The sequence below is a fragment of the Jatropha curcas genome, chromosome 7 (assembly GCF_041381405.1).
Source record: "Jatropha curcas cultivar XTBG-Jc1 chromosome 7, XTBG_Jcur_1.0, whole genome shotgun sequence".
NCBI lineage: Eukaryota > Viridiplantae > Streptophyta > Magnoliopsida > Malpighiales > Euphorbiaceae > Jatropha > Jatropha curcas.
In genome coordinates this window covers 2,192,135-2,203,437 of record NC_143157.1, presented here as the reverse complement: position 1 = coordinate 2,203,437, position 11,303 = coordinate 2,192,135, and the positions used below count along the sequence as shown (strand labels likewise).

Below are 11,303 nucleotides of genomic sequence, written 5' to 3'. Positions count from 1 at the left end.
TGGAGTGTAGGACACATATCAGTAACATGACCCGAAGTAGAACAAATTCCACATGCCTTAACAGTTTGAATATTCCCTACAGCCAATTGTCTCACTAAAGAAGTTAAATCAGAAATTTGTCTCTCAAGATTAGATGTACTTACCTCATTAACCTTTTTAGGTGTGTGATCCATTCTCATTCCAAACTGTTGAGAATTTGCTGCCATGTTAGCAATCAGCCTCCTTGCATCTTCCGGTGTTTTGTCAACCAAAGCCCCTCCACTAGCAGCATCTATCATGCTACGGTCCATTGATAGAAGTCCTTCATAGAAATATTGAATCAAAAGTTGCTCACTAATTTGATGATGAGGGCAGCTTGCACAAAGCTTTTTGAACCGTTCCCAATACTCATACAAACTCTCTTCATTGTATTGTCGAATGCCACAAATTTCTTTTCTTATGTTGGCAGCCCTTGAAGCAGGCAAATACTTCTCTAGAAACATTCGCTTCATCTCATTCCATGAGCTGATAGATCCAGAAGGAAGGTAATACAACTAATCCTTAGCTTTATCTTCCAATGAGAAAGGAAAAGCTCGAAGCTTAATTTGCTCCTCTGAAACTCCCTCAGGTTTCATATTGGAACACACCACGTGAAACTCTTTTAAATGCTTATGTGGATCTTCACCTGAAAGACCATGGAACTTAGGCAACAAATGGATTAGTCCAGATTTTAATTCAAAAGCAACATCTAAAGTAGGAAATTGAATACTCAAAGGTTGTTGATTTAGGTCAGGTGTAGCCAATTCTTTCAAGGTTTTGGCAGCCATGGTATCAATTCCAGAATCTGAATCTGAAATTGATTCCCTCGGAGAATTGTTTGAACTATCAGTAATCGTCCGTTCAGATGAGGCTTGACTCAAATTAGCTTGTTTAGCTAATTTCCTCAAACGTTTAGCTGTTTTTTCTACTTCAGGATCAAAAAGAATTTCACCAGATTGAGAACTTCTTGTCATAAAACAAATGACTTCAATTCTCCTTCAATTCCACAAATTTTATCACAAACCTAAAACCACAACACTACACAGAGGTAAGAAACTATTTTAACAAAATAAAAACACAAAATATAATAATCTTTCAGTCCCCGGCAACGACGTCAAAATTTTGATGGTTGTCAATTCCACCAAAAATTAATTACTGAATTTTAATTGCAGAAGTGATAAATTCAGGTCGAACCCTAGAGACTGAAATCTTAAATTTTGTGATATTTTGTAAAGAGAAAAAAGGGGATTGGCTTTTGAAAATTCACTTAGAGAAATCAAAATAAAACTGACTATTAAACTTAAATTGAAACTCAATCTAATAAACATTCAATTCAAGGCAATTTATAATCCAAAGTATAAATGATCACAGACAAATTTTGAATGAATTACTCTTTGAATACTTAACTGAAACTTAGCAACAAGCATGATAAATTCCCCGACTTCCCTATTACAATTAATTTGAGCCGAGCACCCTTATTAACTCTAATTATTAAATGAGCAGGTATTAAGCAATCCTTTTCAATCTAATAAAAGCAGTAAGGACAGGAAGCAGTTAAATTTGAACAATAATTTAAAAAGCATAAATTATTTAATTCAACCCTATTGTTTAGATTATTACCGAAAACTTGGAACATAATTAGTAAAACCTAATTGCTACTAACATTCAATCTTTCACAATAATTACGGATTATGAAGATGAAATAGCACTTAATCCTACCAAATAATTAACTAATAGGCCTTTTTAGCAAATCACCCAATAGAATTAACACCTTAATTGCAAGAAACAACAGATATTCAAAGAACAATTATTTAAATTAAGAACAGGTCTCACAATTATACATATGGAAATTGAATGCCTTGAAATGAACTAAGAAATTAATCACTCATATTCATGGCTTTCAATCACCAAAACAAAAGAATACGAAACAAAATCTCAAATTAGATGATGAACTATGTGGGAAGAAAAACATGCCTCTTGCTGCTCCAGAATCGCAACTATATATAGCCTCTCAAAGGACCCAAAGAATCTCTAATCACTTGGGAACTTTAAAAAAATAGTCAACAGAAATCTTTATTGTCTTGATTTCTCTCTCATTTTTCAGCAACTTCCTTTTCGAAACTCATTCTGACTTCTTCAACAAACTTGCAGATCTCCTTCTCACTTTTCTAACAAACTAAGGCTCGCCCAAAACAGACACTCACAGCAGAAGATATGACCTAAAAACCAAATCAGGTTGAAGTAGATATTTCTGCTCAAAACGTAATCTTTTATGGCGTTTTTGACAATCAAAACGACCTCACTTCATTTAGTTGTCTTTATAGTAACTGTAGGGCCATCTTCTAAGATTCAAATGGGCCTGGTCTGAGCTAATTTTGACTCTTGGAGCTCTAGATATGTCTTAAACAATAAAATCGCTTCATGCATGTTCATTCATGACATTTGTTCTAGATTCAGAGCTCTTTTTGATGAATTTCAAGGCTGAATTGAATCTTTCCTCCTCTTAGAAATTTGTAGAGCTCCTTTTATATCTTTCCAACGAATCACAAATCAATCAATTTGAACATCTATACATTCAGTTATGCCTGAAGAAGCAAACAATGGTCAAAATATTAACAATGCTGAAAACTCCTCAATTAAATGGTATTATTCAAAAAAATAACTTAGATCATGTCTAATTGATAAAAATTGTTCAACCAACTGATTTAAGCTTGAAAACAACTCAAAAATACCAAAAATATTAAGAATAAAAGTGACAGTTTATGCACATATCAAATATGTATTTAATGCATACATTTTCCTCCAAATTTAAGTTTCTGTCCCACCCATTTATCCCTCTAAAACCACTCAAGATTACATCTGTCATTTCAACTGTCATGATCTAAGATCACCATGAGCCAAATATCACTACTCTATTATTATTATTATTATTATTATTATTATTATTATTTAGAGTAGGAGATCTAGAGTTCGAACTTCAATATACTTTGTCTGTCTATGGAAGACTGGATTTGAAGCAAGTTTAATTGCATTGTCACAACTAATTTGCACAGCATAATTAAGCTTACCAAGTACATCTTCCATCAAACTCTTCAACCAAATGTATTCCTGCACAGCCATTGTTGCTGCCATATTTTATCGACTTTAGTGCATTTTTTTGTATTTAGAATGAAAATAAATATACATTTCAATTCTTGGAATTCAATTTTATGAAATTGAACATAACTATACCAAATTTCATAACTATAGGTGAAGTTTTCAAATGAATTCCACAAAACTAGCAATTAAGCTTTTATGACACAGCTATCTTTCTCCTCTTACAAAGTCAACTTTTCAACTTTATACTTATTTAACTTGTTTATTTTATCAAACCTGACCAAAACCATTTAAAAAATTTATTTTTCTAGAAAAATATTTTCTTATTACATGTGTTTTTTATTTTAATATTTTTCAGCATTTCTTTATTATTGAGGAGAGAGATTCAAGTTAAATTTACATTTATTAATAATTAAATATTATAATTATTAATATTGTTTTTATTTTAATAAAAATATAAAAGATTATATAGCATAACATAAATATCATTGGTATTTATTATTTACTTTTGTGAAATTACTATTTCAATGATATTTTAAGAAACAAAAGCAAATGAACTTTTAATTATGAATTTATTCCATATATAATTACATGGAATTGAATTGAATTATATATTTTAAATTAAACATACTAAAATATGAAAATATATTTACAAATGAATTCTATTACAAATGAATTTTATATTTTGAATTCATTTATAACAAACGAAGCGTAAGTGTGAAATTTGATCAATGAAGAATGCCAACTGCAAAAACTTCTATTTCATAGTGTGAAGAATGCCAATTGCAAAAACTTCTATTTCATAGTGTGTCATAATCATACTCCTTAGAGCCTTAAATCTGCAGAGTCTGTTTTTCCTTCACTGCAAAATTTGTTTTGAAAGGTTCTACAAAAAATGCTATTTTCTCCTTTACTTCTCTGCCCCAAACTCCAAAATGGTATCAGCGTTTTTTAGTTCTTAAGGGCCTAATCAACATTTTTCTTAAAAGAAAAAGACAGCAACATCAAGCTTGGCTTCTACTGCTTCAATCCCAAGACCATCTGTTTTCAAAGGTTAGAATTATGGTTTTGGGTAGTAAAAATGAAAACTTTCTTGAAGGCTTAAGGTTGTGGAAGATAGTAGAACAAGATTATGAACCACCTTCATCAAGATCAAATCTAACTCTTTCTCAAATTAAACAACAAGCAGAGGATGCTTTCATGACATTCAGGGTTGTCTTTCTCAAAATCATTTATTTATAAGATAGCGAGTGAGTTTCCAATAATTTAAAGATAAAAATAATTTTTTAATAAAACAACAATTAAAATTACATATTGATTTTAGATACATAGATATTATTAAACCCCTTTCTACTCATATACATTTCAATTTCATAAATAAATTTATGAATTAAATTATCAAGTTATTTATATGTAAGCAATTGACTAGACTGGGCTTGGCTGTGATACTGATTAATAGGGATGACCATGTTCGGTTTCGAATTAGAACAGAATCAAAATCGAACAAGTCAAAACCGGTATTAAACTGCAGTCAACGATTTTGGTACCAAACAGTAACCGAAACCGTACACTTATGGTTCAGTTTTGGTTTTTCATTTTTTGAAACTGAAACCGGCGATTTCAGTTTGAAACCGTGAAAAACATATTCTTAAAAAAAACTCCCAACTTATTTTTCTGTTTTATTGTAATATTTTAAAGTAAGTTGTAAGAATTTTTATTAAATTAGTTTAATTTTTTTAATAGTAATATTTATTATTATTATTTATTCAAGTTACAAAATCTAAAAAAACATTTTAAAAAATTTAAAATATATTATTTAATTTCGATTTAAAACCAGCAGTTCTAAACCGAAACCACCTAAAAGCAGTTGGTTTTGAAACCATAGTCATGCTTACTAATTAAGTATGAAAAGCCTAACTCATCCTAAAAGCTAGTTCATAGAGTGAGGTCTATTCCTTAACTTATTAACACCAATGATCCGTCCCAGCTTACCAATGTAGAATCCACATCATAAGTTCTTTGTGATTTAATTTCTTAGCTTAGGAAGGTTCTAAATGAATCACTGTCATGATTAAACATGTTTCTTCTATGTTTAGATTTCAATACTTACTGTTATTGAATGCAAAAATTGATTGTTGCTTAAAGAAGCGATTCCATTGACGTATCAATAATAATTGTGTTTCTAATTTTTTTGAAGGATTTTCTTTATTTAACAACGAAAAAATCAATATCATAATTATTATAATAAATAGATTATACTCGATCAATATCATAATTATTATAATCAATATCACGAAATAGGTTATAATAATCAAATGTATTATTATAATCAAATATCATAGTTGAAATGAATTATATATATATGCTGTATAACAAAATTCTTTGAAATTTTGATTTTCTCATTTGTTAAAATTTCAAATATTAATAAAAGAAGAAATAATTAAAAAAAAAAACGCATAACATCTAGCCAAACTTTTTAAAATTTTGTTTTTCTCATTTATTAAAATTTTCAATATTAACGAAGAAGAAATACTTAAAGGAAGGTGTAACATCTATAATATCAGAAAGGAAAACCAATGATTCATATATATTTATTACAAATTCATGCCAATTACACCCACATTTCGACGACATGGTGCATTCCTGCACAAATTCAACAGAATTTTCAACTGTTATTTTGAGACAGACCAAAAAAACTATATGTAGTTTTGGTCCAAAGAGAACAAAAAGAAATAAAAATATCACACGATAGGTTTTATTAATTGAGCCCATTAAAATGGGAACATAACTAAATTAATAGGCATCAGGATTTGCCAAGAGGTATGTTTCAATAACTTTGAACATTGCTAATATTTGTTGTTCCCCAGCCTTGATTACTTCTTCATCAATCTTAGCGTCGCCTTTTGCATAGTATTTGCCTATGCTCTTGGCGATGGATCCTCCATTTGGAGCAGACACTAGTTTTATTTCATAAGAGACTTTTTCTATTGTATCGCTCCATAGTGCGCCTTCAAATGTAGTGTAGTTATATATGAAATTATCTTTATCTATTGCGTCGATTGTATTTTTCACATACTTAACTTCACTACCTGCTTGTATAAGAAAGAAACATATTAGTAATAACAGTTAATCGAAACTGAATAAATAATTAATTATAACAACAATAATTAAAAATGTTTAATCATCACCTTCCACAAAGGTAGTCTTCTTAATAGTTCCAGGACCTCCATTTCCTTCAATAATCTCAATACTCTTAATGACAGGAATAATTTTAGGGATAATTACAGAATCCTCGAGAACGAAGACCTTAAACATCTTTTCAGGAGAGATTGCGGTAACAACTTCATCTTCATGAATCAAAGCAGCCATGTCAAGTTTGGTGTTTGGAAATGACAAATATTTTCAGAAGACAAATATATTTGTTGTATGCGATGATATGTGGTAAAGCTAAAGGTGGTATTTATAGATCAGGCAGGACATATGGATGTGCGTCATCTAGGCTAAATGGAATTATGTATAAAAATATATAGAATGTGCACCTTGCTGATGTATTATATATATATATATATATATATATATATATATATATATATATTTGGGATAATAATTTTAATAAATGGAATTTGTATATAAAATATATAGATGATGTATAATACATATACTTTTAATAGATGGAATTTATATAAAATATAGAGCATGTGCACCTTTCTGATGTATTATTTATATTTGGGATAATAATTTTACTAAATGGAATTTGTGTGCGAGTGGCTTCCATGTATTATTTATAATTTTTTTTTGTGTTTTTGGTACAAATAATTGACAAAAATAAGAACCTCAGGTGGGAAGATCCCACGAAATCTGAAAAATCAATATACTATTTTGATGTTTAATGAAGTGGAGACTAATTAAAATTTCCTGTTTGCTCTTTCAAATAATATAACTAGTGGTAATGACGTGCTTTGGGTGCCGGTATTTATAAATTACTTAAATTATTTTTTATTATATTATTATCAGGAAAAATTTTTTATTTGTAGCTTTATATTAAAATTTAATTGGAATGCATTTTTAAATATATTCCATTTATCAGTAATGTTTTGCAATGTCTTAGTATAACAACAACTTTTGATCTTGTAATGCCCCAAACTCATCAACCTCCATGCTTTACCCCCAAATGGATACCACAAATACCTTACAAATAAAATTCTTCTGCAACTAATTTTCACAGTTTATCATTAGAATCCTGAATTAAATATATACAAAGGAATTACATACAAAATGGAAAGAGAAACTTCCAAAAATATTGATAGCCTGTAATGCTTGTGATCCTTATTCGTGAATTTGGCTGCATAAATCGCACTATGAAAATTAGGCAAAAAAAAGGAGACAAAATTTTCTTATAAAAGCACAAACTCACACACACCTGCCTAATGTTTTGAAGTTAACTTCTAAATCTTACGTGAAGAAGGAAGCTGAGTGAAAAAATATATAAACCTTAAATAGATGACAATTATTTAACCGGAGAAATATATACTGGTAGATAGTTTTATATAGATATGATTAAACTATGATCATCTGATTGAATTTGTTAAATTTAGCTTTCAAATAGAATTCTAATATGAATATAACACTTCCAAATATTTATTATTAGTTTTTAATTTTTTAAACTTAAAAAGCACCCATCAAAATATAGAAAAATAAGAAAAAAGATTTAAAAAAATTCCTTAAAAAAGAAAAATAGAATACTGAATATATATATATATATATATATATATTTTGGCCTCTTTTGGTGCAAAAAGAAAAATAGAATACTGAATATATATATCATGATGTTATTATGAATCAATAATTCTCATTAAAATATTTTTACCATGTAATTGTTGATTGTCATTTATTATTTCTATATATCATGATGTTATTATGAAACCACTAAAATTGTTATTACAAGAACTAATAGCTACTAGAACCACTAAAATTGCCAATTAGGGCCTTAGTTATTCTACTAGCTGTTAGCTATTTATATAACGGTTTAAATTAGAAGTACTGTAAAACTAATTATTTAATTAGTTATTTAACTTAAATGACAAAAAATGAATTAGTTGAATTCAAAAAAAAAATGATTGTTAAAAAAATTTAATTAATTTTTATAAAACGCTAAACGTTACAGCGGTTAACGTTTTATAAAAAGCAAATTTAACCTAACCCGCAGTATATTGTTTTCTCATTAAATGGCACGGGTCAGATTTGGCAATTAACTAGAACTTTACTCGATTTCTATTTCGGTTGATTTCTAGAATATAAACAGTTTCTTTTTTTTTTTTTAATCCAGAGTTGAGTGATGATTGGGTTGAATTTAAACGTTTAAGGAATTTTTTAAAAAGGTGAATAATTGTAATAATGATTATTAAATGTGAAACATTTAAGGAAGATACAGTGGTCAACAAAAAGCAATAAATAATTAAATTGTAAGTAAAATATTAAAAGTAGATAATTATCTTTCAAATATTTAAAAGGTAAAATTTTCTCAAGTAAAAATGGAATGCTGAGAGTGTATTTATTTATAGAAAACTGGAGTAGTTTTCTACAAATTTTCCAACAAAACTGGAAAACAGAGTTTTATGTTCAAATCAGTTAGCTTTTTATTTGAAAAACTAGAAAACATTAACTAAGGTTTGAAAAACAACTTTAAGTTGTTTTCCAAAACTTTCCTCTGTAACAAAAGATATGTTTTCCAACTGTTTTTCATTTTATAAAATGACATTTCATTATTGAAGTTATAATTGCATGAGTAAAATTTGTTCCCGAAAATTAAGAAACAAAAATACAAAAATAACAATTGAATTTATGATAATAAGTGAATACAATCTTTAATGTGGAATCTCTTATTACAAAGAAGATTATCCTCTGATTCTTTTTTTGTTGTCGCGGAGACGATTCAAGGGTCGAAACGACTTAATCTTGAATACGATTCAACGGCCGAAAAAACTTGATGTTGAATTGAAGTTGAACGAGATTTGGGCGATTCAAGGGTCAATGAGACTTGATCTTGAATTGAAGTTGAAATAACTTTGATTTTTTGGACTTGGGAGAGACTTTTTGTAGCTTGAGTTTGACAAAGTTTTGAGGTTTCTTTTCTGCATTTCTTTCTATATGTCTGTGTATCCCGTATGTGAAGAAATACCTCCTATTTATAGAGATATGAGGGAGTCCCCTTGCCAAGTATGTAATTTGATTGGTCCACTTAGCAAGCTCTCATTGGCTGCTGTGCATCATTTAGCTTATGTAGACGCTTGACTTATTAACTAAGATTTAATTTAATTGATCCACTTGGCCCATTTTTATTGGATTTTACTACATTATTTATTTATACAGTAAATAATGTTTATCTAATAATTTTATTTTAATAACCATTTAAATATTTTGATTGGTTATTAAAATACATTATTTAATTTAATTAACTAATAATTTAATTGGCTAATTAAATAATTATGTTAATAATTGAATTAACTTAAATAAAATTTAGGTGTTTACAGTAATGTCTATAAATAATTTTTTCTATAGAATATTTTTATTGGATAAATAAAAATATTTAAATATAAAAAATTATATTATGCTTTAATATATAATTAATTTTGTTATTATAGGTATATTATATCCTTTATTTTTAAAAAATTTTACAAAATGATAAAAATTGATATTATTATTATTATTATTATTATTATTATTATTATTATTATTATTATTATTATTATAAGTAATCGATAATAAAAATTTTAAATAAAAAAGTTTTTAAGTTAATTTATAATATTTTATTTTAATTATGAAAGTTATGATAATGTTTGTGAAGTTTTTAAATTAAAATATGAGTTTTATATTGTTACCAAGTGAAAGCATTTTCCATTTTTTGATTTCCGATTTTCATTTCTAACAAAATTGTTTTCTTAGAAAAAAAAATATTTTCTGTGAATAAATGCACACTGAAATTTTAGAGAGTTTTACTCTCCAAATGATGTGTCACATCAGCAACCAAAAAACACTCCATGAATATATGTGTGTATATATATAATGATTAGATTATTTTGCTTTTGTTTTCTACAATAATTCATAAGTTCTATCAGTTTTGTTTAAAAAAAAAAAAAATATTATACGTGACACCATAATAAAATATTATATAGTTAATTAAAGCAGTCAATCAAGATTACACTTATTGGATTAGAATAAATTTTAAAATTAGTTAGCATATTTTGTTTTTGAATGAAAATCAATCAACATATTTGATTTTAAAGGCATGATAAATTATTTATTGATGTAAATACAATTAATTACTAGTTTTTAATTAATCACTTTTTAATCTACTAATTAGTTATAATTTAAGGCTTTTACTTAAAAAATATATTTTTAGTTATAACTATAATACTATAAGAAAATACTGAAATGGCAACATGTCTAAATCGGTTGCTAAATATTTTTTAGAAACGGATCGGAAAATGGAATTTATCCGTGACAACTTGAAGCATTCTAAGCAGATATTATATCCGTTTCTAATATGATGATGGATATCCAATAAATTCGTTTCTAATTTTTGACCTCTTTGGGAATGAATTTTATTTCCAATTTGATTCCTTTTCATCCCTAAGTTCATTTGTAGTCTGTTTCTATATATGTTTCTAAATATTTTACATCCGTGTTTAATTTGCATTTCTAATGTTGGAGAAAAATACAGGTTGAATCTTTGTCGATGTTGAATCGGGATAATGATCGCTCAACGTTTCATTTTTTTTTTCTATTTTAGTGTCTGAATGAAAAATAGAAACGATTGAATGCTTGAATGTTTTAACACTTGCAATTGAGTGTCTGGAGGTGACCTGGCTAACCGGAAATATGATTGTACAATTATAGAAACCGCTTTTTAACATGTGGCAATGATGTGGATTAAAAGCACTTTAATTTGTCAAATAAGCTAAATCTGACGTGGACTTTGAGGAATTAATCTTTTTCACCTCCATTTCTTTTGGCCCAACAACCTCCTTGTCTATCCCTTTCGATCAAATCTCGAAGCTAGCCTCAAAAATTAAAATAAATGAATCTTTCTGATTCTCTCTAAGATGTAGGTCTTGTGAACTATTCAAGAACCATAAATCCATCAAACACTAATAAAAATGCAAACTTAAAACTTGTTCGAAAGGAAGAAG

The 11,303-nt window shown here is 27.8% G+C and overlaps 1 protein-coding gene and 1 non-coding gene across 2 annotated transcripts; one reads left to right on the top strand and one right to left on the bottom strand.

The window, feature by feature from the left end:
* Positions 1-336: 336 nt before the first annotated feature.
* LOC149494553 (small nucleolar RNA R71) lies at positions 337-443 on the top strand. Its single transcript, XR_016321907.1, has one exon. It is a non-coding gene; the product is annotated as a small nucleolar RNA R71 (small nucleolar RNA).
* Positions 444-5,766: 5,323 nt separating this feature from the next.
* LOC105644332 (major allergen Pru ar 1) lies at positions 5,767-6,483 on the bottom strand. The gene is made up of 2 exons (XM_089724293.1): positions 6,303-6,483; positions 5,767-6,203 (listed from the first exon to the last, which is right to left on the bottom strand). Exons 1-2 carry the CDS (start codon positions 6,481-6,483, stop codon positions 5,908-5,910), a joined length of 477 nt encoding a protein of 158 aa, XP_089580419.1. The 3' UTR covers positions 5,767-5,907.
* Between the last annotated feature and the right edge of the window lie 4,820 nt (positions 6,484-11,303).

Excerpts from the sequence above, each read along its gene's own strand:
- LOC105644332 (XM_089724293.1), bottom strand. The coding sequence starts at position 6,483 with ATGGCTGCTTTGATTCATGAAGATGAAGTTGTTACCGCAATCTCTCCT. Across the intron at positions 6,204-6,302 it reads GAAGACTACCTTTGTGGAAG|GTAGTGAAGTTAAGTATGTG; the intron begins GTGATGATTAAA and ends TTATACAAGCAG.